Source organism: Cygnus atratus, chromosome 19 (assembly GCF_013377495.2).
Source record: "Cygnus atratus isolate AKBS03 ecotype Queensland, Australia chromosome 19, CAtr_DNAZoo_HiC_assembly, whole genome shotgun sequence".
In the NCBI taxonomy this organism is placed as follows: Eukaryota; Metazoa; Chordata; class Aves; order Anseriformes; family Anatidae; genus Cygnus; species Cygnus atratus.
In genome coordinates, this window is record NC_066380.1 from 6,616,164 (window position 1) to 6,642,196 (window position 26,033).

The 26,033-nt window shown below is 57.4% G+C and overlaps 1 protein-coding gene across 1 annotated transcript; it reads left to right on the forward strand.

The window, feature by feature from the left end:
- The first annotated feature begins 439 nt into the window (after positions 1-439).
- On the forward strand, positions 440-17,452 carry URM1 (ubiquitin related modifier 1). Its single transcript, XM_035555271.2, has 5 exons — positions 440-539; positions 3,154-3,224; positions 15,262-15,343; positions 16,393-16,441; positions 17,186-17,452. Exons 1-5 carry the CDS (start codon positions 505-507, stop codon positions 17,252-17,254), a joined length of 306 nt encoding a protein of 101 aa, XP_035411164.1. The 5' UTR covers positions 440-504; the 3' UTR covers positions 17,255-17,452.
- The last annotated feature ends 8,581 nt before the right edge of the window (positions 17,453-26,033 follow it).

Sequence of the window (26,033 nt, forward strand, 5' to 3'; positions counted from 1 at the left end):
CAGGAGGCTAAGGGGATGCTGAGTAGCCGTGCGCCATCTTCCACGCTGCCTACAGGGGCGGCACTCAGGCAGACCCAGCCTGCCCATTTCTGTGTCCCCACTAAAACCATAAATCAGCGGCGAGGCAGCAGGCAGAGGGAAGCCTGGCCCCGCCGCTGGGAAGCTGCTGCCGCCGCTCCTGGCCTTTGTGCACCTAAAGAGTTCTCAGCAGGCAAAGAACAGCCCAGTGAATGGCGAGACGTGAATTTAACGCAGGATGGGTGTCTTAGGGTTTATTTGGAGTGTTTTAGGTTTATTCGGTGTTTTCGTTTTTATTCGGAGTGCTTTAGAATAACATAGGCTGCAGCTAGAGCTTAGCGCACATCCCTGTGGCCGACTGGCCGAGGCCTAGGCCGCCGCCTCGCCCTGGCCGTTGCCATGGTAACGCGGCGCTGCCGGAAGCCCGCCCGGGGCACTTCCGGCGCGGCCCTCGGCCTCCTTCCCTTCCCGCCCGCCGCCGCCAAGATGGCGGCGCCCGTGTCGCTGCAGGTGGAGTTCGGGTGAGCGCGGGCGGCGGGGCCTGGGGCCGGGGCCGGGCGGCGGGCAGGGCCGGGAGGGGCCGGGCCCGTGTCCGCGAGAAGCCCGCGGCCCTGTGGCGGAGCGGCCGTGACGCGGCGGCCGGGGCCGAGGCCCCGAGCGGGCCGCAGGCGGTGCCGGCGCCCGGCGCTCCCCGTGGGCCGGTGCCGCCGTGACGGGGCCCCGGGGCCGGCGAGGCCCGGCCGGGCGGCTGCGGCCTCCCCGGGGGAGCCGGCGGCGTTGGGCCGGGCGGGGCAGCGGCCGCGAGGGCCGAGCTCGCCCCTCTGTGCGAGCGCGCCTCTCCCGTCCCGCCCCTCCCCCCTTTATTTTTTAATTATTAAAATAATTAATAAAAACTTCGCACTCCGGCTTTTCTCTCTGTGTGTGTCCGCGCGTTCACGCGCGCTCGCTGTTCGCCTCGTTCCCGTTGCCGCAGGTCGGTGTGAGGCCGCCGGGCTCCCACCCGCGGCGTTTTGGCCGGCGGTGCTGTACCACCAGCGCTGCCGGCGCTCCCTCGCTGGGAAGTCACCAAGTGCCCGTGGGGGAAGGCTGTGAGCGTTTGTGACCATACTTGTGCTCCTTCCTTAAAGCCGCCTTTTAGCAGAAGCTAAAAGGCTGCTCTTTATTTGGTTTTTCCCACCCTCCCGCAAACACAGACATGCCGTAACCCTTTAAATGCCCCTCTCCTTAAGAATCCTTTCCTCAGTCTTTCCCGCTTCCAGCTGCAGTAACTCTCCTAATTTTCCCAGAAGAGTGAGATGCATTTTTGCTTCCCTTGGAAATGCATAAATGAGCTCTCTATGTACAAATCACAGCTGAGTTCTCCCCAGCTAGCGCATCACAGAAGGACCTTATCTTGCAATCTACATTTCCCGCTGTAACAAAGCGTGACCTTGTTTCCATTACATAAAAAAATGTTTTTCATATAATTACTGTGACTCGTTCTTCTGCGTGAATCCCAGCTCATGTTAATAATTGCTGCTTCAACTTTCACATAACTATTTTTTGTGAGCTGGTGGAAGAACACCAACAGAGTGCTCTTTAGGAGAGTTGCTGCATATAAGTAATGCTGCTGAGGGCACAACAAGGGTTCTGTTGTGCTCTTGGATGGCAGAGCCAAGAAAACCTAGTGCGGCATTTTTAGATATTGAATTTAAAGGAACTTAGTAACGTGGGGGTGTACCTTTGTGGACATTTGGGTGGGGATTAGTTATTTTAAGTGAGTTACTGAGACAATTTTCAGGAGACGCAAGGCACCGGTAAAGTTTTCCAGGACGTAATCTCGTAAGAAAAAAAAAATTAAATGGTCTAAGTGAAAATAGCATTTTGCCACAATTAAATGTTCTTTCCAAACGGGTTAGCCGTTTTTCCGTATCAGTTGAGTGTTGAGTGGTTTGGGTTTCCTAACCGTTCACACTCTGGCCATCCTGTTCAGCCTGGAATCAAGAAGTCCTGTCTGCCTCTGTTCCGTGTGTTACAGCAGCACGCACGTTTCTGCTCTGTGTCCCTACTCACATGGTGGGGTTTTATAATCTGAGGCTGAGTTTGGCCTGCTGCCTCACATCAAGAAAACCGATTTGTATCTGTAAAGCTCAAAGCATAAAGAATTTGTTCTTCCCCCCCCCTCCCCAAGTGAATATAGATGAGGAACCTGCTGAGGTTTATTAAGTTGCAGTCACAAAAAAGACTTTCTTTTTTTTTTTTGAAGAGCCGAAGGAGGTCGGTTACATTGAATTTAAGTCCCGTTTTGTCAGGTGTGAGGACCGGCTCCTGCACTTGCCAGTCTCTCTCTATTCGGTAGGTTGTTCACACTTGGTCTCTTGTACAAAGCCGTGGCTCAGAGCCCTTCACTTTGTTACCTAGGGCGAGTCCTGCCGGTAAGTTCTGGGTGTCAGAAAAGGGAAGTTAGGTCGTTCAGCGGAGGAAGATTTTGTTTATTTTTTATGTGAATTCGTGGTCGTCGCCACTTGCTCAGCTTGCTTCTCCCGGTCAAGACCCTCCTGCGAGGGGGCGCTTTGTAGTGACAAGGTCGGGAGAGGGTTGCCGGGACTCGAGGATTCCTGGCTCTGCCTCGCTGTGTAACCTCGCATGAGTCACTTCCTCTCCCTGCTTACAAGTGGAAACGGGGGAAATGGCGACTCCACAACTATGCCACGATTTTTCACATTTTGCGAAACGCCTGGAGGCTCCTGGCTGAAAGGCGCTGGGGAAGAGCGACGCTGGCTGTAGCGCGGCGTCTGGAACGCTGTTTGAATTGAAGCAGGGCCGATAGCTAATGGGAAAGGGAAGGCTGGGCGCTGCCCGCCGGTCCGTAAGCTCTTTGGGACGGAGCCATCTTCCTGTGCTGCTGGGACGGTGCCCGGCACCGTGGGGTTCTGGCCCGTGACTGCGCCTCTTGTGCGCGATGGCAACAGGAGATGGCACCTTCCCCATGGGACTTGCAGTTTGCGAGGGGAAAAAAGACAAAGAGAATCCTGTGCTAAATATAGTCTGTGTCGTTTGTTTGCTGCGTTGTGGCATCTGTGGAAATTGCTGCTTTTGTCCTGTCTTCCTTCTGCCAGTAAAGAGGAACTCAGCAGTTCGTTCTTTTTGTTTCAGAGGTGGTGCAGAACTCTTGTTCGATGGTGTTAAAAAGCATCAGGTGACTTTGCCTTCTCAGCCAGAGCCTTGTGAGTATCCGAACCTGCTGGATAACTTGAAAGAATGACCACAAATGAAATCCGCATGCAAAACAAAGCTTATTGTGCAGCAGTTTTTGTAGTTTACAAGTATCAGTGTGTTTTAAAAGCACTTTCAGGCGTGCCATTGATCAGATGGCTTGCTGCTGGGGCCTCAAAGTGAATAAATACCAAGCAGAAATAGTCCGGAGAGCTTCCTCATGCTCTAACAAATTGTGAAGTGAGTCCTTTGCTGAGCCTTTGGCCTCCCTCCTCCTGGACAGACACCAGCCTCGGAACATGCCCATCATGTCTACGTTCATCTTGATGCATGACACTCCCTGTAACCTGCTCTGCCTCGTTTTGCCTTGACTCTTTCGAGGTTCCCAAGAGGCACATACACATAAATGTGCGTCTGTATGCACTGTATAGATATGTGTGTAGAGCAGTGTCACGTTTATGTATTTTATCTACTTATTGTTTATACCTCGAAGTATATCTAATCGTTCTGTGTTTGCAATGCAGTTGAAAATGGCAAAGCTCATGCTTGAACGTGATGCTGGACATGCTGCCCGTGGCCTTCCCTGCAATAAAAACTAAGGCGCTGCTAAGTGAAGGACTTGAGCATCCCCATGATAAACAATTACAAGCTCTGCTGTGTGATTTGGCGTATCAGCACTGAGAAGGGCTGTGTTAACTCTCTCGCTCCTACTTACGTGTGTGTGTGTGTGTGTGTGTGTGTGTGCGCGCGTACTTCAGTTGCAAGATAAGTTTGCGGCAGGTACGCTTTGATTTTTTCCAGCTAGATAGCAATGCTTTGTGCTGCTGGAGGGTGGGATTATGAACGGAGTGAACACAAAGCATCAGGGGATGTTACCAATTAACAGCTCGTGAATGTGCAATGCCACAATCTACACGCCGGGAACGTTCAGGCCTGAAATCTTGCTATGCATTAGGGATCCCTCCGAGTACTTGGACATAAGCGTATGTAATTCGCACGTAGTAGGAGCCCTGAAATGGCGTGTTATCGTGTCGTTAATGAGTCTCGGAACATGGTCTGAGACCGACTAGTTTTGTGACTTTAGTCATGTCGCTTAACTTTCCCCTGGTGCTACTGAAGCAGTGGTGAGACCTCCACGTGGCACAGGAGAGTTCGGCGTTGGATTCCGGCACTGTTAGAGCACTTCAGGCCCTTAAATGGAAGGTAGTAAAGGGTTGCCAAAACGCTCGTTTGGTTGGTTTATAAACGTGGGGGCTAGAGCATCATTTTCTCCAGTGTTGTGTGTGCGATACTCGCTGACAACCACGGCATCGGTGGCGTTCAGAGCGTGATCAGACACTGGAGCAGGAGGGGTTATTGCGTGAGGTGTTGATTTCTGCCCGGGGAGGGGGGAAGTGATAGCAAAGAGTGATTCTTCCAGCCAGATGGTTGTTGGTGCCGGTGTGTGTGGCCTGTCCCATTCCCACTCAGAGCTGCTGGGAAGACTTCTGCGGACTTCCCGGAGAGCTGGCTTTATCCTAAAGGATAAATCTTTCCCTGAAGATCTGGCTCGGTCTCAGGGTTCAAGCTCACGATCCCTGGTGATTCATTGCAGATTCATCTGGCAGATTATCGCTCCTGGCTTTTCATGCCGCCGTGTCTTTCAGGTGCTGCTATCCCTGCACCTGTAAGAACAGCAGAACGGGCGCTGGGTCCGGTTTGCAGCTCCCGGGGTTTGCAGCCTGCTGGTTGATGTGAACGCTCTTTCACCGGTTTTCACGTGACAAGGTGCTTTCGGTTTGGGGGCTGGTTGTGGATGGCAGAATAAAATTATATATATTTATAGAATAAAACTCCTGGCTCAGGAGTGGACGCTCTGAATTGTGAGGCTTACGCTACGGCAGTATTTACGCCCAGCACAAGGATGGGGTAAGCAGACGTGGCATTAATGCCTGACAGCAGGGGATCACTGGAGACACCCGTCATAATATTCCAGATGAGAATCGCATGGTAGAAGTAAGAAATCAGTAGAATCAAATAGAAACGTGCAAATAAGGAATTTGGTAAATTCTCGCAATTTTATGCTGTTCCCAATGCCATCCGTGTTCCTCTCCCAGCAAGGAAGTTGGATTCAGCTGTCTCTGGGTAAGTGAAGATATATGTAGTATGTTCCCTGCTGCCCTGCGCAGCCAGGATTACAATGATGAGAGAAACAAACCAGCTCGGTGCTACGCTGTGGCCTGCTGCTTGCCTTGCCTTGTATGTTCATCGCTTAATGCTCTGCGGAAAGATTTCTAGTATGAGTACCGCTTGAAGACCTGCACTTATAACCCCATTTTAACTGGTTTCAGTAGCTGTCAAGCTTATTTTTGGCCAGTTTGGCCTCTCTTTCCCACTCTTCCTTTCCTTCTAGGTTATTTTTGTCTTTGTCCTCCTTTTCGCAGAGCAGCTTCTTCTCTCTGGGACATTGGGCCCAGCTATATTTTAATTGTTTAGGCATTTATATATATATCCCGGAGGGGAGGGGAGGGGAGGGGAGGGGAGGGGGAAAATTTTATGAGGAGACTTCTACGAATATTTATGTGAAGAAAAAAAAACAAGTTATGCTCCATAGCTGACTTGGGCAGTGTTCTCTGAATGATAATAACGTTGCTTTAACAAAATACTGCGCAGTCATTTCCTTTTTCCTGGTAACAGGCACTGGGTGGAAAGTAGGTGGGTTCCAAATCCAGTTCACTTTTTCTACGTTCGTTTCTCTGCCCTTTTCTGATGCCTGAAGATGGGCTCCTGGAGGGATTAGGAAGGGCTAGGAGGAAGGAAGCTGCAAGTGGGACAAGAGCGAGCCACAAGGGGTACAGCTGTGTGGCAGGACCTCTTTTTATTATCCAAGGGGCTCTTTGTGTCCTTACAACGCCAGTAAACCAGCAGCTCGTTATTTCCAAAGCGCCGCTGTCTTAGCCTGCGTGTTGCTGTCGCTGCCAAGCAGAAAGGTAGCAAGGTGCGATGTATCTGTGTGGAAAGGCAGCTCTACAGAAGCCACACTTTGTGCAGGGCTGTGTAATCTTTCAGAGCTGCCGCAGAAAGAGGACCTGAAGTTGCACAAGAGTCTCGTCCCAAGTTGCTGGCTATTTTGATGATCTCATTGATAATGCCGCTAGAGGATCTGAAGGCACTAATGCCCCGTTGGCTTCTTCTGCATAAAAACTGTGTGTGTGGGGGAGAAAGCAGCTGGGGGAATAACGATATTTGTCACATGGAGAGAGGATTAAATTGGCAGGGAAATCAACTTTATTTTCAAGCATCTAAGAGGCTGTTAGAGACAATGGAGCATAAAAGAGAGAAACCCTAAATTAAAAACTGAAAATGTATTTGGCAGCTTCCTCCTGAAACAAGGCACAGTAATTTAACCGAGTGCTTCAGTAATCAAATAGATCATTGTATGACTGCCCTGCGAGTGATGCCGGAGCTCCTTCCTCCATCTCGCTGGGACTCACAGTGGTGGATTTGTCTGTGGCCATGCGAATTGCATGGACGCTGCTGGAGGGCTGGGAAGTAGCTGGCGTTGCTTAACCCTTGTAGTCATTTCAGGTTTAGATCAGCAGCGTCCCGCTGGTGAGGAGCGCTTACAAAAGTTTTCTGCTGTGCGGTGGACTGGGTGTCGTATCTGGGGGCTGGGGCTGGTCATAAAGCCTCTGGCAGTTGTGCTGCAGGCTGCAGGCCTTCCGATTCCAGCTTCTCCTGTGGTTTCGGTGACGGGACTTCTGGTTTAGGAGCAGCAGTGGTCGCTTGGACCTTCTGGGCTAATCCAGAATTCGCTGTGTGTTTTGGCACTCCCAAGTCTGGAAGGATAAATTTTTAATCAGCCTGTTTTGGTAATTGTTTGTGGTTTCCCTTTACCAAAACCCCAGGGAAAAAGGCCCGCCGCTAATCAGATTTTTTTTTTCTTTTAGAGGGAAAATTAAAATAATCTGCCAAGTGCTGCTTATGTTAAAATCCCTGCAGAGAAGAGCATGGACTGCTCCTCAAGAGCCTTGCTTTGCAGGGGCCTTGTGCACAGCGTGGAGGACTGCTGGGGAGCTGGGAGCGTTCATCCTCTCAGAAAAGAGCCCGGGGATCTCGAGAGATCAGACCTGTGTTACAGGCAGGGTGGCTTAAAAATACAGCACGGCGTGTGTTTGGAGTGACCTGGGTGCTGCGCCAGACCCTGTAAAACCAAGAGTGAAAGTTTGAAAACGAAGAGTAAAACTTGTCTTTAAACGCCTAGTGGTACTGCTAGGTGGTGCGGAGTAGTTAGCGAGTGGTTAATGCTCTGAGATGCTTTTATTGCTCTGTTTATTATCCCTGATGTTTTAAACCTTGCTCCAGAAAGGAATGAAAGCGATGGTGGTGATGCAGAGACTTGCTGGAAGGACGACAGGAAGCCGTAGCTCTGGGGAATTCCACGCGGTCGGGTCTTTGACCACAGCGCGCGCTGCTTGCGGGTCTCAGAGGATTCGGGCTCGTTCCCCGACCCCGCGCAGCTCTGGTAGCCAGGTAATCACCACACGTGGGGTGAGGAGAGGGGGCTCGCAGGGTTAGCGGGGTGGCACCTCAGCCTGGCCACGTTCAGCCGGGAGCTTGGTGCGACGCTGCGAAGGAGCATCCCTGCCGCAGCTCCGGCTCGCTGCTCCTCGGTGCTCCGGGTCCCAGCTTCGGCACGAGGAGGAGCGGGTCCCTCGCGAGGGACGAGGGTCGGGGAGAGGCGTCGCAGCCTGGCAGCGGCAGTCCCAGCACTCTCGAGGGAGGCCGCGGAGCCGCGCTGCCGGGTCGGCTCGTCCCGGCTCTTTGTGCAGGGAGCTTCCCAGGCACCGAGAAGCCGGCTCTTGTGTGCGACCAAATCCCCGGGCTAACAAAGCCTGGCTTTTCCCCCCCGCCTCCCCGGCCGCTGTGCTGCAGTGCAGGCACCTAGCAGGGTAACCTTTCTGCGCCAGGCCCGCCCCCCCCCGCTCTCTCTTTTCTCTCGGTGGGATTTGCTGCGCTGACAGCACTGTTCTGAGGGTGGCAGCGGAGCAGGGCTGGGAGGAGGATCCGGGCCCTTTAAACCGCTTAGCATGCGGTTCACACGGCTCCGGGCCAGCTGTTCCTTTCTCCTCCTGCCCTCACTCGCAGGAGTTGTTTGCTGAGCTCAGAGCTCCTGTGCAAAATTGCTTTTCAAAAGAGCCACTTTCTGCTTAATTAAACAATGAGCCGCCGTCCCTCTGCACATCTGTAAAGCTCCCTCTGCAGCCCCTTTATCCCACAAACTGCTCCATTCTTACCTCCATTCACTTGTAAATCTTACCCCCCCTCTCCTCCACCCTGATCATCTCACTGGCCCTTTCTTTTCCCCTTTCAAGTAAGACTGAGGGGCTCGGAGTATCCGTGGGGGTGGCTGGGCCGGGTGGGCAGGAATCGGTTTAATGGTGCTTGCCCTCTATCAAAGTCTGATAATAGCCAAGCGGAGCCGAGCCCGAAAGTGAGAGGCGAGGGCTGGACTCGGCGTGGTTTCTGTATTTAGGGGAAGAAAATGATGGCGGTCACCGAGCTGTGGCACTGACTCATCCAGCAGCCAGAGGGGACACTGGCCACCAGCGCGGCTGGAAGGGGGGCGAGGGGTTTGCTTCAGGGAGCTCTTACCCAGCTGGCAGTGCCCGGGGGATTCCCTCCGCCAGGCTGGCTGCGTGCAGGGCAGCGCCGGGCTGCCGGGGAATCCCTCTGCAGCTCCTGCAGGAGCAGCCACCTTCCTCTGCGGGGTCTCGCATCAGTCTCCTGTGATACCGAGCGGGTTTTCCTTCTTAACCCTCCGCACGCACGCAAAACCCAGAAGCTGGGAAAAATCGAGAGAGGGGGGGAAAATTTCAGTTTGCTGGGTTCCGGCTGAGTTTTCTGCCTGCAGTTAGCAATGCATCCTCTGAATCGTCTTCCTGAGCAGCTTTAAAAATAATAACCAGCAACGTTCAAGGTTAAGCAGGATAAACGAATGGAAAAGCGGTGAGGTGGGCTATCTCCTTCATCACAGGGAAGGACAGATTATAGCCGGGGTGATGCAGTATCATCGAGCATAGATTGATAGGGAGGAGTGAAGAAAAGGGAGTTTGGTGCCTAGCAGGAAGATTCCCGACTGCAAAACTGTCAGACCATGGCGCAGTCTCCTGGGGGGGTTGGTAGCAGGCCCGTATGGCCCGAGCGTCTCAAAATCGGAGTGGGCAAGGCTCGGGGTGCTCTTTTGTTGCACGCAATTCTGCACTGCCAGAGGGATAAAAGCGCAGGAGCTGTTAACCTGTTATTTTTCATGTCTGTGCTTCGTAATGTGGCACTTTGCTGCCTGTGCGGGAGCCCGTAAGGCTCTCCCAGTTCCTTCCCTCGACAGTTTTGAACAGGAGGCAAGACTCAAGGACCAGCACTAGTGAGCTGTGATCCTAATTAAAAGAGACGGTTTGGTGCACTGGCATTTCTTTGGGAGTCTGAAGTGACAATAGCATTGGGTGTTACGGGATTAGATGCTCTGACTTTGGAAATGTGCAGGGATTAGGTTTACCCCAAGGATCAGCTCCGAGCTGCTTTCTTGTAACGGGAGCTGATGGATCTGGAGGCTCGCTGCTGGCTAGGCAGCGGCGCTGGAGGTCCCTTGAACTTGTGCTCTCCTGCCAGCAGCCTGCGGGGAACGGAAGATCCCGAGCAGCTCCTCTGCAGCTCAGGAGAGTTGTGATAAAACCTCAGGGCTGAGAATTGCTCAGTGACGGCTGGGATCTGAGCCTCTGCTGCTAACAGCAGGGCAATGAAAGAGCCCTCTGATCCCGTGGACACAAGGAAATGGGGAAGAGCACCGCTAAGGCTTCTCTCCTAGCTGGGAAGTGAGAGAAGGGTGCTGTAACACAACTAAAAATTACAGAAACCTAGGCCTTGATGTTTGTTTATAGCAGACAACAGCAGAAGAGAGGAACGAGTGGGATTCTCTTGTAGTTACCCCTAATATTTCTGTACTACTTAAATCACCGGCCACGCCAGCGCAGGATGGGCTCGTGTGCCTGTCAGACAAAATGGATTTTGCTCTCCTCAGCCTCGCCCTGCGCAGTACCGAGCCCATTTGCCTGTGGCTCCCTTTCTATAAGCTATTCCAGGTCTTCTTCTGCGGTTTATGGCACACCATCATCTGCTTCAGCGAGTGATTTGCATATCAGATGGGAGGCTGGAAGAGGCTGAAGCATCCCTCAGGTCAGGTTTTGTAGCTGGCTCTTTTACAGAGCAGGTTCCCGGAGTGCCGTAAGATCGAAAAGCACACGGCAAGCGTTCACCTGGCGGGGCAGCAGGTACCGGGAGCCGGTTTGTCTCTTTAGAAACGAGCTGCTTGAGCAGGGGAAGGGGGATACAGATTGCCTCTCCCTACATTTCCATGCAGGCAGGGGGAATAATGGCAGAGGAGCGGCAGGGAAGGGGCTTTGTCATGGTTACAGGCCAGTGGCGGAGAATGTGGGTGGAGCGGCGCTCGTCCAGAGTTAGTGACCTCAGCAAATTGGAGCTCAGCCATGGTCAGTATGATAAATGATCTTATTCTGGGTCAAAGAAACGGTACCCCACGGGGAGGTATCCGCAAGGCGGCCCGGGAAAGCGCCGTGCTCCTGCGGCACTGACCCCTTAGTGACCAGCGCTGCATAGATCTTATTTATTGCGGACCAGAAGGGAATTTTCCATGGTTCGCCCTTTGTAGGGTTCCCCTGTTCCCTGAAACAAGCGCTCAGCTCTGCAGCCAAGGCTTGGTACGGGTGTGGTTGCACCCTCGGGATGCCCTTCGGGCGCTCTGTGCTGCGTGCTGGTCTGTATTTGGATTTTAAGGCCGGGGACACGGAGGTGTCTGGGCGCTGCACGTGCGTGTGCGAGTCTGCCCCGTGCCCCGTGCAGCTCCCCGGGAGCGGGGCTGTGTGTTTGTGTAACTGGTGCCGTGGTTGTGCAAAATCCTTCTGCGGTTCTGCACGTGCGTCAGCTCGGTGCGAGAGCCTTCCCCCGTAACCCCCAGCTCGGTGTTTCTTATTCCAGGCGCCTGTTTTCTCTGCTCACGGTGAGCGCCCTCTCTGCTGAGTTATCACTGGTGAATCTGTCAGGCCAAGGAGGTTTTATTGAGCTGGGAAAGATCTATGGATTTCAGCCCTGGGTTTGAGGGTGCGAGTGAACCCGGGCTCTTGTTCCAGGCAGTGCTAAAATGGAGTCCCAGCCGCGTTTCTCTTGCAGAGGAAGCTCAGCAGATTCCTCGTCAACGAGCAGTTGGGATAATGCAGAAGATCAGGCCTCAGAGGGTACGCGAGGGGACCGAGCAGGCTGTGCAATTCTCTCCGCCACTACCAGGAGTGTTTGTAATGCAGCTGGGCTGAAAATGAGCCGACGCTGTTGGGTGTTTGTATGCACGCTCACTGCAGTTTTTGCATCCTGTCCGCTTGCGTGACAAGCCAATGACTTTGTGTCACTGCGAGCACACTCGTCGTTTTCCTGAGCTGTGTGTTTCGCTGGGTGATTTGTTTTATGCACGTATTGTGGGTTTGGGCTCCCATCTGTGCACTTGAGCTAAGCAGTTTTCTCAAACGTTTGTCGGTTTTTCTTTTCTTTCTTTTTTTTTTTTTTTTTAATTAACTTTAGATTATTTTTCCTGAGAATCTGGGAGAGGTTTGATGTACTGTTAGCACAGGCAACAGAAGCTGTCTCTGTATACAAATGAGGCAGGGATTTCCTACCATGTGCTCCAGTCCCTCCTTAGCAGTTTGAGAATATTTCAGCTTCCCTGGCCTCTTCGCTCTGGCTTCTCTGCTGACGCTGCCGACGGCGAGGACAGTCAATGGTAGCTGCGGTGGGTTGTTGGTGCGGGTGTTTGTTCGCTGCGAATTGAGCAGGGAAGGCTACCGAAGAGGTTTCACTGAGGCTGCGCAGCGATAATAAAAACGTATCGTGACTGCGATGAGCTGGCCTTGAGCCGGTGACCTGGCAGGGACGCGCTGCGCGGTCTCTGCTCTCACCCAAACCTCGCCCCTGGGCCAAGAGGCGCGGTGCTGGTGCAGCCAGGAGGCGGCACGCGGGGGGCGCCTTGTGCAGTCCGCAACGATCCCCGCTGTGTGCCGGGGGCCAGGCCGAGCCCCAGCACGACCAGGGGATGGCTGCGCCGGTGGCGAGGATTTAACCTGGCGCCTGACGCGGTGCCTGAGCGGGTGGAGATCTTTTCCCCTCCTTCTTCGTCATTTGCGGGGGCCCGGCTGCTTGCGCAGCAAATCCTTCGCCCAAGGAGCTGGCAACCGGGGCCGGACCCAGGTCAGGAAGAAAATGCCTCAGGAACACCACGCATGTCAAATACAAAAGGCAGGCGGCTGTACTGTAATTCGCCTCTTATTATTGCCATCATGACGCCGTGTAGGAACCGATCAAGGCGCTGAGCTGCGAGATGGCTTCTCCCCAGACCAACTGCGATGGAAGCAATTCCGTTCCTTTTCAATATCTCACTTGGGCGAGGTGCTTTCGGTGCGTCCCTGGTCATTTTTCGTCCTTTATAATTGATTCGTTCTGGTAATCTTGGTGCACAGAATGTAAAGACATGAAGGTGGGGGGGAAAAAAAGGTTCGGTGCTGAGAAATCGGCTGAAAGTATTAGTCGTAAGGTTGGCCAAAGAGAAGGGGCCTGAATTTTCCTCGCCATTAGGAGCGGGGAAGCTCCGGGCATGCACAGGGCGTCAGTTTTTTCCTGCTGTCTGAATTCTTCAGCGTGTGTGTACGTGACTTGTGGGGAGGAGTGAATGAATGTAGGCTCAGGTGGGGCTGGAAATAACATTTATTACAGGAGGAGTAGGGGTGAGGGAATCTTCCAGCGCGGCCTCAAATAAATCAGTCCTCTCGCCCCTCAGTCCAGCCTGCTTCTAGGTGGCTGTCTTTTATCCAGCTGGTGCAGCGTGTTTCTGTTTAAATGATCTCTCCCGAAAGGTCCCAGAGGAAAGGGCTGCTTATTCCAGGCAAGGAGAATTGTATGTGGCACAGCTCATTGTTGTGTGCCCCGCCGCAAGTGCATAAATATGAAACAGCTCGCGGGCGCTGTGCTGGTGGCGCCGGTGTCCCCTTTGCGCCCCCCTCCTCCTCCTCCCGAAGGCTTCTCTCCATCTTTCTTCCTCCCCAGCTCTCATTTCTTGGTGATGGAGAGCGGGAGCCGTTTGGGTGTGAGATCCTGAGGGCCTGACGTTGCAGCAGCATTTTTCAGGGGAAGGCAGACACGGTGAACTCTCGTTCCGGCGGCTGCCTGACCGGCGCGGCGTCTCTTCTGCGTGGCGCTCGCCGTCTCCGGCGCGTGTCGGTGTCAAAGCAGCGGAAAACGGCCCAGTTTGTGCTCCTGACTGCGTGCCACCATCAGGGGCGGCCCCAGGCAGGCGATTCGGCTCCGTGCAGCCCCGTCTGCCGCGATCAGAGCGGCCCAGCGCGCAGAGGCAGCAGTGCCTGCCGCTCTCCGGCAGCCTCCACGGGTGCTGTGGAGGGAGGCTGCGGTCCGGAGCCACGAAACGGGGGAAATGGAGGTAGAATCCCAGCAGCTCCCCCTTTCCCTAGGAAAAAAGACACGTCCCCATCGCCAGGGCCGCTCTCCCTTGGCGTGACAGCAGCGATGGGGTGGCCCTACTCAGAAGAACCCCAGCCCCGGGTGTCCACGATCCCGTAAGACCCCGCTGTACATCAGGGACTGGGTCGAGCTGCTGCAAGCACGTTTATTTTTGCTGCTCACGAAGCTAGCGCTTGGTGAATCGGATGCAGGGGGTTCGGAGTTCTGTGCGGAAGGGTTCCCTGCGACCACGGCGGGGCTGCCACACGTGCAGGAGACGCGAGGACCCGAGAGCTGCCTTCGGAAAGCGTCTTCGCGCCTCGAAAACAAACAAAACTCTTCCAGGGCTTTCAAAGGGTTGTTTAAAGGAGCCCCGGGAGAATAACCGATCGTGGATTCAGAATGATGAAGTGGGTTGTGGAATGGTGAAATATAGAGGCAAATGCAGGAGAACTCCACGTTGTAATTTGTCAGCTTCTCTAAACCCTGTAACGGATTATTCCCCCCCCCCGTCTCTTCTCACCTCTCCAATAGGAAATTAACTGATGCTATCACTAAAGAAATTGTTTTTTGCCTCACAAAGTAAAATTGATACTATAAAAACCCGCCAGCAGTGTCTCCTCCTCCTTTTACACGAAGACAAATCCTTCCTGTCACCTACCGAAATGGAAAGATAAAGGCTGAGCTTTAATAAAGAAGCCACGAGCACGAAGTGCACCGGGAGGGAGCTCGCGGGGAGGGAGAAGGCAGGGCACGGGGAGCACGGCTACGCCAGCGGGTGTAACGCCGAGCGACGTGACGAGCGTCCGAGGCGCACCTGGCACGGCCAGGGCCTGCGTGGTGCGTGCTCAGCGCCCGGTTCTGGGCGCGCTTGTGGCCCGGAGCGCACGTCTCGAGGGGTTGGTGCTGGTTTCGGTACCCCTAGCGGCTCCGCTGTTCTTTCAGACGCCGAGGCGTGCTCGGTCGGACTTTGAAAATCGAATTAAACAGGCGCAGAGTTAAATAGCAATTTGCTGGGCAAACCCAGGAGGCGCAGGGCGTGGGCTGTGCTCAAGGAAGCTTACCAGGAATCTCCTGCTGGACTGCCCCTTCGGCACTGCTGCATTAACCTTGTGGGACGCCTGCAGCGCGGGCGGGGAACGTGGCAGGCGGGGGTTTGAAGGAAGAGGCCCTCGCCAGAGACCTGCTCCAGCTCTCAGGCTTCCTTCTCGTACCCCCGACCGCTCAGGCAGGGGGTCACCAGTCCCCAAAGCGCCCTTTCTCCGGGGAGGAGCAACCCTTTGCTGCCAAACCGGGGAGCTGAGGGCAGAGCCCTGAGCTTTGAGCTGCCTTGGTGGCTGCTGGTGAGGGGCGGTCGTGCTCTGATGGGAGGCGTGGGGCTCTCCCCACCTAGCCTGCACGTTCCTCACCTCCTCTGGGGGGTGAACAATCACTTTGTTCTGGCACTGCCTAGGAGCTGTCAGCTCGTCTGTAAACTGCTCTCCTCTCTCCTTTCAGGGGATATCAGAAACCTGCTAAAGTGGATCAGAATGAATCTGCTGAAAGAACGGCCGGAATTATTTATGCAGGGGGAGTCTGTGTAAGTACAGCTGTTGTGAACCTTTCCTGCGCTTCCCTCGCTGGTGATGCCCGCGGTTTGGGCTACGTTTCTCCTGTTGGTTGCAGGAAGGTTCATGTCCATGAGAACAGGGGAGATGCTGAAGAGATAACGGGGAGGGTGTCCCGTGGATTTGGAAGGAACTCCCAAGCTCTACCTCCCACTGTTCCCTGGAGAGCTTGTCTGTCCTTTGCAGCCCTCACCCCAAATCCTTAAACCTTAAACCCGGAACAGGACCACGGATAATTTCTGCTCTCTGCATTATCACCTGGAGCAGTGCAGCTCGCGTATCCCCAGCTCCAGGAGTTTGAGCAGGTCTGTCCATTCCCTGCTGACATCACTGGGACTGAAGCAGTCGCTCGGCGAAGTGCCAACAAATATTTCTTCTGGGAAATGTATTTTTATTGTCAAAATGGGGCCAGCCTCGCGGAGGGGGTGGGGGGGGGGGGGGGAAAAGTCAAGAGAAATGGAGCAGAGTGAGCTGTGCAAACCATCCCTGACTGCGGGGTGGCGCTGGGGGTGTTTAACATTCGTCACGGATCTTTGTGAGCTGAAGCGTGTGCCAGGTCCCCTGGTAACAGGAGAGACAATTGCAGGACACTGAAGATCAAAGAGGGGGAATCCCTCTGCCTGTAACCGGGGGCTCGGAGTGGATCCCAGGTGTTTGCCGCCTTCGGTAGGGGCACCGGAATGCCTTTCCCTACCTTCCCATCGAGCTCTCTGCGCTCGACTGTTGTGTGGGGGTTTTAATTACCTGGCTTTTCTACGTGGTACGGAAACGTAGTCGTCTTGGAGCATCCTCAGGAATGGCGCGTTTGATTTAAGTGAGCTCTGGGATTGCTCTTGCCTCCCCTTTATTTGATCTAGAAAGGGCACAGACCGTACCTATTTCTACCTCCATGCTAGGATTCCTTTTTCTCTTTGGCTTTACAGGCAGGCAGCCTGTGATCTGTGCTTTAACGTCCCTCGTTCTTAACTATTTGCCAAGCTTTTTAGCAGCCCTGTATCCTAATTATTTCTGTGTTCTGCAGGAGGCCAGGAATTTTGGTGCTCATCAACGACGCAGACTGGGAACTAATGGTCTGTACTCCTTCACTCTGACTTTCTTTGTTGAAAATATTGCTCTGTCTGTTCTGCAGTTGCTCTCAGAGAAGCTATTTCTGATTCTTGCCCCAAGCCAAGTGTCTAGGATGTGAGGGGGAAGGGGCAGGCTGGGATCTCCGCCCTGCGTTGTACCGCCGCGGCTGTTCCAAAGCCTGGAGCCTTGATCTAACCTGCTGAGTCTCACCAGCCAGCCGGTGTCTGAAGAGAGAGCCCCCGTGTTCCCCGGCCTCCGGCGGTGGGCTGCACACCTCTGGCTGCTCGCAGCTCTCATCCACGCGTGGGGGAAGAGCCTGGGAGGTCCCGGGCAGCTTCACAGCCCAGAGCCAGACCCCTCAGCCGGAGCAGGGTGGTGCCCTAGCTGGTGAAGACAGCCCTGGGGAGGTTTCTACCCAACCAGGCAACTGCTTAATGCCTCTCCTTTTCAGCCCGCTGTCGTGCTCAGCAAACAAACAGTCCCTAACTATTTTCCTGCCTCGGGCAACCACCTGTTCTGTCAAAACTGTGGTCCAGAAAGCGGTGTGTTCCTGGGATAATGAGTGTCAGCTCCTTCTCTGATCTCTCACCTTTGCTGCCTTTAAGATGAAAACATCCGTCTATCCCCTTCTGCTCTCCCTAACGCTCACCATCTTTTTACAAGATGTTTTCTCTTTGCAGCTAGTATTTGGAAGTGACATTTCAACCTTTTTTTTTTTTCTTTTTTTTTTTTTCCTCGGCCTGCAGGGTGAGCTGGATTATAAACTCCAGGACCAGGATAATGTGCTTTTCATCTCGACATTACACGGCGGGTGAACTCCTGGAAAAACAAGAGGACGTAAATCCAAACCCTCGGGCAAAAAAAAAAAAAAAAAAAAAAAAACACCTAAACCCACCCAAAACTCTCTTGAACTGTCCATGCCCGGTCTCGGCACCTTCCCACCATGTTCCCTTGTTCCTACACATCCAAATAAAGCCTCGCCAACGTGCGGCCTGCTGTGTTCTGCGACAGCATCCAGCTTTTGGTCCTCATTTCACCTCTCCTGACTGCACTTCAGGTACCTTAACGAACAGAGAGCACCTGCTGCATGTGCAACTGTGGTTTTGTGACAGAAGGAAGAGGGGTGCTGGCCCCTGATGGTGCCTCTTTGTAGGCAGTGAGGCGTTTGGGGGGGATTGTACCTGCTTTGGGGTGAGGCGTGGTGCCTTTGCTTTGGTGCTGGGGTTCTTTTCACGCAGCGTTTAGGGTTGTGTAGGCTTTCGCCGCAGCCACAGGGCTGCCTGGGGAAGGACGAGACGTGAAGTGCAAGGAGACAAAAGGTGGCTTTACTAGCTTTTCTGTGAGGTGCTGGAGGTTACAGCTTCAGAGCCCTCTGTACCGGCTCTCCACCTGTCTTGCTATTTATCTGCAGGAAGTAGACAAACACTCTTTTTTGTTTCTCTTTTTCTGATGCCTTATGCCTCCTGCATACCTGAGCTGCGGCAGGGTGAAGCGCGAGTCCACAAACAATGTCAATTTACAGCCATTTGGTTGGAGGGTAAACAAACCCATGCCTGCTCTCAGACAGCACGGAGTGATAAGGGCAGCAAATTATCTTTCTGTCAAGGTGACGGACAGAATTGATCAGCCTTCGTTTCATTCTGTGCAGGTGTAGAGCAGCGGGGAGCTGCGCTGCTCCTGGAGAGATGCGGAGCCGGAGGCGGCGCGGGGCGGGTTCACTCCAGTGCTGCTGCTTCGGGCTGGGCAGGGCGGGAGGCAGGGGCTTGAGAGAGCACGGTAAAAGTGTTGAGAGCAGGGAAAGAGAGAGTGGCTTTTAACCCTTTCCAGCAGCGGCAGGGGGAGGCTTCTCGCTGCGCGCCCCGAGGAAGTCCTGTGAGCGCAGCGGAAGTGGCAGCGCGGGGCTCTGCTAGGACAGAGATGCCGTTCAGTTTCCAGAAGTTTCCTCGGACGGGCGAACTGGCCCACCTGCCACGGCGAGAGCAGGGGGAAGGAGGCAGAGAGGACGGCGTTGGCCCTGCAGGTCCGCAACGCGCCGCAGTGTTCCTTCCTCGCCCCTTCCTGCGCTCCCCCTGCCCTGCTCACCTCTGTTTCCGCACAGCTCGCGGTGGTTCCCGGCCGCAGCGTTCCTGCGCGGGGCAGAGGGGCTGGCCTGTGCCGGGAGCTGCTCTCCGTGCCCCTCCGAGCTGCCCTGCACCACCTACTGCTCGCCCCGTCCTCCAGCTCCCCGCGACGCCGAGGAGGAGCCGAGGCGGCGAGCGGCGCAGCGCGCCAGCCCCTGCTCGGGCAGCGCGGCCCGACACCGGCAGCGCTCACGCCGGGAGCCTCTCCCGGCCCGCGCTGGTGGAGGAGTTCCTCTGCCTGACGGGGAGGGAGTGCCAAAGAGTAATTCCCCCGGCTGACTTCTCTGGCGACTCCTCTGCCACGTTCACCCCGCCGTAACCTGCGGAACTACGAGCACCATGAGCTACGACGCTGCCGCAGCTGAGAGGCCTTAACTTGAGAGCACGCCACCGCTAGCGAAGCGACATTCAGCCCTTTCCGAACCCGGCCGCGGCAGCTCCAGTCCAGCTTGCGCCATTTCTGAACGACACGGACGGGCCAAAGGCTCCTCTCCGCCCTGGCTCTGCTGGGCGAGGGGAGCAGGAGGGGGCTTCCAGGTGACGGTAGGACTGGCTGAGAAACAGCGAACCTGCGTGGCTTGAAAACGGCCTTAAACCTACTTGGGAAAAGGCGTTTTCTTCTGCTGCCTGCCCTGCATCTCACCACGGTTTTGCCTCGGGCTGGGCTTTTCTGTGCTCATCCCCCCGAGCTGTTTGTTCCCGGCAGGATGAGTGCCTTCACTGGGAAGTGCTAGCCCTCGCTAGCGCAGGTGGGCCCTGCGCTCAGCTCCTGCTGTAGTAAAAGCTGCCAATCGCTGCTGGAAAAGCTGGGAACGGGGAGGTGAGGGATGCCGGGCAAGGGGAGGGGGGAGAGGGGCACAGCAAAACCCCGTAACAAAAACTTTCTGAAATAAAAACCCTTTTAAACCACTCTCAGCCTCCAGCTTTGTCCTACGCAGGCTCCGGGTGAAATTTTGCTCGGCTCTTGTAATGCTTCCCTCCTCCTCCCGGGTTTCCTTGGCAGCCCCGGCGGTGCCGCCAGGCTCGCGGACTCGGAACGCCTCCCTTCGCCGCCGCCGCTTCTCGGCCCCGGCCCGGTTGCGGCGGTGAGATCCCGGCCCCTCCTGTCCCGCTGCCCTCGGGAGCCCCGGGGCCGAGCCGGGCCGAGCCGGGCCGAGCCGGGCCGCGGGGAGGCTTCGAGGCTCCGTGCGGCCGGGGCCAGCCGGGGGCTGCGGCCGCTTCCTCCCGCGGGAGGAGGAGGAGGAGGAGGAGGAGGAGGAGGAAGAGGAGCAGGAGGAGGAGGAAGAGGAGCAGGAGGAGGAGGCGAAGGGGATCCCGGCCGGCGGGAGCTGCGGCCGGGGCCGTGCACCCGGAGCCCCTGCGGGGAGGCCGCCTCCCTCCGTGCCCGGTGCGCTGCGCATCCCCACCGCGTGCCCCGGGGCCGGGCGGCCGCGGAAAGCAGTGGAATGAAAACGCGATTAAATAAAAATAAAAACAGAGAGAGCCGCGTCTGTGTCGGAGGGATAAAGCGGCAAGGCGCTGCAGGGCCGGGGAGCGCGGCCGCAGCCTCCCGCAGCGCTCGGCTCCGTCCCCGCCGGAGAAATCGGTTCTCCCGGAGAAACCCCGCAGCCGGAGCCCTCCCGGCTCGGCCCCGGCCCCAGCCCCGGTCCCGATCCCGGTCCCGGTCCCGGTCCCTCTCGGTCGGGGCTGCGGAGCGGCGGCGGCCCCGGCCGGGAGCCCGGCCCGGCGGCTTTTGGCGCAGCAGGACGGAAACAGCGGGCAGAGCTGGGGGTGAGGGGTGGCCACTGGCGTTTATTTGGGTTCCCCGAAATCCTTCCCGCGGCTCCCCCGGGCCGCAGCCGGCAAAATCGGTACCTTGCCGAGCCGCCGGTGCGGGGAGAAGGGTCCCGGTCCTCCGCCTCGTCCTCGGCCCGGCCGCCGAAGTTGAAATCTCTGCTACAGATGTCCAGACACAATTCTTGGTTCGTACGGCTCCATCGCACAAGAATTGCGTTTGGACAATCAGGAGCAGAGATTCCCGTCCCGGGCTCGCAGCATCTTCCGGGGAGCCGCCTGGAGCCTGGAAAAGAAGCACACGGGGGCCCGGAGCCGCCGCCAGCCCCGGTGCCCGGTGCTCGGTGCCCGGTGCCCGGTGCTCGGTGCCCGGTTCCCGGCCCTGCCGGAGCCGCTCCTGCGGCCCCAACAAGTTTCCAGCGTGGCCGCGGCGCCTCGCATCGATTTAATCTCACCGCCGCGGGTTTAATTTTAACAACTCGTTTCTTACCCCTCTTTAAAATATATATATATATATTTCAGCCCTTAAAAAAATTAAACCAAGCTCAAGCGAAAAAAAAAAAAAGGAAAAAGAAAAAAGGAGGAAAAAAAAAAAAAGCCCGAAAACGAAAAGCGGCGATTCATCCCTGCCGGAGCAGCCCCGGTGGAGCCGGGGCTCGGTGCACCGGGGCCGGCAGCCGCCGGCGGGGCTGGGTGCCCGGGGCAGCCCGGGGGGCTCGGGGGGGCGCCGGCTGCGGGCACAGCCCCCGGCCCCGCGCCGCATCGGAGCATTGACCGCTCCCAGCCGCATCGCCCTCCAAATCCGGCCACTTGGAAAATCGCCGAAATTCACAAACGCGCAAGTGGAGGGGGAAAATAAAAATTAAAAAAAATAATAAAAAAATAAAATAAAATCGGAAAAAGGGTGATTAAAAAAAAAAAAAAAAAAGACCAAGACCCCCCGAGCTGCTCCCTCCCCCGGCCCCTTCTCACCGAGCGGCTCCCGCGAAGTTGGGACCGATCCCCCCCTCTCCAAGCGGGGGAGAGCCCGGCCCGCTGCCGCCGCTTTGCCCCCAGCCGGCGGCCGTCGGTCGGGCGGCGGGGGCCGGGCGGCTGCCCCCGGGGAGGGCTGCGGGAGGCCGGCTCCCGGTCCCCCCGCGGCTCCGGAGCGGGGCTCCGAGTTTCCACGGGGCTCGGAAAGTGCGTCCCGCGGGGGCGGAGCGGGGCCGCGGTGCTGGGCTCCGCTGCACCTGCTGCCGGCGCCTCCCCCGGCCGAGCCGTGCCGAGCCGAGCCGGGCCGAGCCGCGGCGAGCCGAGCCGTGCCGTGCCGTGCCGTGCCGAGCCCCGCCGGCTCTGCCCCTCGTCCTCCACGTTGTATCCACCCGGGAGGGTCCCAAATCCGCCCGGGAGGGATGCGCACGCCGGGGCTCTGCGGGCTGCGCCGGGGCCGGGCAGGGCTTTTAGTTGAACGGCACAACAATAAATGTGTTGCAGAGCCGGCGAGAAAAGAATGGGGATGACCTTCAATTGGTACTGGATTTGAATAACACCACGGGGTGATAAATGCCCATTGTGTTTTAGGAGTAATGAATCTCCACTGTCTCTATAGCACAGAAACAGCAGCTGCAACCTGGAGCCAGCCATCTCTTAAAGACACAGCTCCCACGCGGCAGCCCCCGGCCCGGCTCGGCTCGGCTCGGCTCGGCCCGGCCCGGCCCTGCCCGGTGCCCCCGGGCTGCCCGCTCCCGGCTCGGGGGGTCCCCGGGGTGCGCCCCGCTCGGGTCCCCCCAGCCCGGCCCCGGCAGCAGCCGAGGTTCGCCCCGCCGGGGGCTGGGGTCCCCCCGCTCAGCCCCCCCGGCAGTGGCCGTGCACCCCCCTTTGACCCCCCTCGGGGTGTTTTCTGCCCGAGTTTTGGGGTCCCCCCCCGGTCCTGCTGCTCCGGGACGAAGGGGGGGCACCGCTCGGGTCCCCCGGTGTGGGGTCACCTGCACCCCACGCCGTCCCCCCCCCCCCCCCCCCCCCCCCCCCCCCCCCCCCCCCCCCCCCCCCGATGCTGTGGATAAATAATGCTCATTGTTGTCCCCTGATGAATATTACTGACTCGCCAGGCCGGCAGCTGCTGGAGCCAGCCGGGAGAGCGGGGGCATCGCCTGCTCCCCCCAGCCCAGGGGACCCCAACCCCAAAGCCCCCAGCCCCGACTCGCCCGGGGTCCCCGTGCTGCTGTGGGGTCCCTGCAGCCATGGGAAGGACGCGGGGCTGGGCCCTGCCTTGGCCCCCTCGCAGCCCAGCAGGGTGCTGGGGGGCCCTGGGCAGAGCCATGGGGGGCTTGGGGAGGGGGCTGGGGGGTCCCTGGGGGGGGGGTCGCTGCCCCTCCTCGCCTCCCCGCATCTCCTTGTAAAGGCTCCAGCCACGTGGGGAGAGGGAAAGGCTTGGGCTGGGAGAGGAGATCCCACAGCCCTGGGGATGCTCGGAGCAGCCCTACGGAGGTGCTGGGTGGCCCTGTCCCTGTCCCTGTCCCTGTCCCCAGCCATTATCTCTGTGCCAGGCCTGGGCAGGGGACAGCTGGCAATGGGTGAGGCCTGAGCACCCCGGGGCACCCACCCTGGGGGTGTCCCCAAAGCAGGGAGGAGGCACGGAGGTGGCACAGGGCATGGGGACCCTCGTGTCCCCGCCAGCCCCTGCCCTGCACCGTGGCCAGGTGGCAGGAGGGCCGCGGGGACGTGGCCCCCACCGCAGCCACGCGCCTCCCTGGCAGCGCCGTTGGTGCTAAACCCGCTCCTAGGAGTGTGAAAATCAAAAGAAATCGAGCGCATAAAAAAAAAAAAAAAAAAAAAAAAAAAAAAAGAGCATCATCCGAAGGCCCTGAGCTGGTTGGGAGCCACTGGCGGGGACCTGCCGGGTCTTTGGGGGTCTTTGGGGACCCTCAGCGGGTGCTGGGCCCGCGGGGAATCCCCTGGAGCTGCTCCTGGGTGCTGGGCATTGTTTCAGCCCCTGGACCTGGCGGCCTTTTAACTCGCTTTAATTCCCAACGCTCCCCCACCTTTTATTTTTTTTTTTAAGTCTCTTTCCCAAATCTCGGCCGAGTTAATGAAGTTATGTGATCCTATAAATGTTAATTGTCTAAACTTCTTCTCTTCTCTCCCTTTTTTTTTTTTTTTTTATCTCTCCCCTCCTTGCTGCTTTCTGCTCCACTTGTAATAAAGAAAATATCTTGGCTGGTCTTAGCCAGTTGCTTGGCAACCTCAATTGAAAAAAAGAGAACAGAATGTAACCAATCCAAAGACAACCGAAAGATTTTGGTGACATGTGACCCCTCCGAAAAGGGCAGCCTTAAACTGTCCCTTCTGTCCTTTGCTCCTGACCATTAGGGTACCTCTCCCTCCCCCCCGGTTCCTTACACCAATAAATATGGATTAGTGAAATACTTTTTCCCACACTGATGAAAAGCCGGGATTGATCTTTCCACCTCCTTTATGTACCAACCTGACAAGTTTCTAAACAAAATTAACAGGGAAGAGGCACAAGGAGCGATCCCGGGCTGGGCGGCCGGGGCCGGCTCCTGCCCCACGGCCCCACAAGGGGGGACCCAGGTCCCCAACGGGGCGCTGGCGCCGGCCGGGCAGGGCCCCTGAACCTGCCTGAAACGTCCCCCCGTGTGCACAGGGTGTCCCGTGCAGCACCAGCGGGTCGGGAACCGAAATATATTTCATCCCCAAGTGGGAAAAATAAACCCTCAGCCCAGCCCTCCGCTCCCTCCTCGCCTGTGTGGCTTGGGGAGGAATTTCGCTGCACGTCGCCGTAGAGCCCGAGCGCTCGCGGGCCGCAGGGGAAGGCGTCTGCAAATTAAATTTCATCCTGGAAAAAAAAAAAAAAAAAAAAAGGCACAAAACCACCACCCTGATGTCATTGGCTTTCCGGTGCATCCTGTGGCAGGGCCCATGGATTCCACCTGCACCGGCCTCCCCGCTCTGCCTCGGCGCGGTGGCGAGCCTCCCGCGGCACGAGCCTCCCCGCCGCCCGCCCTCCGCCTGCCCCCGGCTCCCCTCGGGAGAGCGGGTGAGATGCCAAGTGTCCCCGGGCTCCCCGAGCGGCGAAAGCCTCTTTCGCCAGCAGTCCCCCTCTTCCTAAAAAGCATCACCTTGCCAGCTCCCTTCCTCCCGCGGGCTGCCAGGAAAAAAAAAATTAGGGCAAGGAGAGCGAGCGAGAAAAGCCAATGAACTTGGTTCCAGCTTTTGCTTCGGAAGAGCCGTCCAGCACCGGGAGAAAAATATTTCTCCTGTTTAAAAAAAAAAAAAAAACAACCCTCTCAGTGCAGCCTCAGAGCCCTTCGGCACTGGGAAGCTGTCCGGAGACGTGGGCTGAGCTCTGCGGCAGAGGACATCGTAAGTCGGGCGCCTTCTCAAGCAGTTTCGAGGCTTTTTTTGGGGGGTGTTTGCCATGGTTTGGGGCTGAGCTGCCCGGGCTGGTGGAGGAGGGGTTGATCGGGGTGTGGGGGGGGCCCTGACCTGGTGCCGGGGAGGGCTGCGAGGTGCTGGTGGTGGCGGGCGGTGCTGGGTGCCGGCGGCTCCGCGCACCCCGGGGTGCACAAAGCCCCCTTTGAGCGGTGCACAGAGCGGCCGCTCATCCCGCACCGTCCCTCATCCCCGGAGCTGTCCCCAGCAGAGCCAAGCGGGAACTTGGCCCTTCTGACCCCGCAGGGTGGGGGGAGCTCAGGATTTTGGGGCTTGCACCCCCAGGAAGGGGACGGCTGCTCAGCCATCACCCCTGGGAGCCCCCAACCGGGGATTTCTCACCGGGGAGGCTGCTGGCTGTCCTCGTGCTGCCGCATGGACAAAAACAGGGCCTGGCCACCCCACGCTCCCTCCTGCCCCGTGACGGTGACACCCGCGAAGGCACCAGCCCCTGGTCCCTGGGGTGGCCGCGGGGTTGGGGTGGGGAGGCTGGTGGCACCTGGTGGCACCCGGCGGGCCCCGCTGGCCGCCCGCCCCGCGGCGAGGCCGGCTCCCCAGGCACAATGCCGCGGCCCCGCTCCTGAGCCGGGAGCTGAAGCCCCTTTCCCAGCGCCGAGCGCCTTTGTCTCGCCTTTGTGATGGAAAGAGTCCCTCCTAAATCAATGCCATGACACCGGTATTGTCTCCTCGCTAGGAGTTTTTAAACTTTTCCCCCCCGAGGTCAGGAATGTGGCCGGTTTCTATTGGGACGGAGGAGCACGGGTGGGTGGGGGGCTGCGGGGTCACGCTGGCTCCGCGGGTCAGCCGAAAACAAAACCTTTTGAAATACCTACTCTCCATCACTGCCAACATTGTCCCCTGCCAGCAGGGGCCTGGCACGGCCCTTCAATGCCTCCAGCCCGGCCGCTGTCCACCCCAGCGGTCAGCATCTGGGAACGGACAGAAGGGCATTGTGCGGGGACAGCTTTGTTTTCGGTCACAGCTGCCCGGGCTGGGACGGGGCCCGACCCAAAGTCCTGGTGGGTGGGAGGGGAGGGAGGGGACGGAGGGGACGGAGGGGACGGCAGCGCACGGGTCAGCGCGTCGTGGGGGGACCCGTCCCGTCAGTGCCAGCCGGGGCACCCCAATGTCACCGTCCCGCCGAGAGGGCGCAGCGGGGGAAGGAGCAGTGCGCCCTGCCGGGGTGCCCCGGGGTGCTGGCACGGCCGCATCCTGTCCAGTGGGGCCAGGACAGCCTGGGGTCGGGGCTGGGAACTAGGAGATGCGCTGG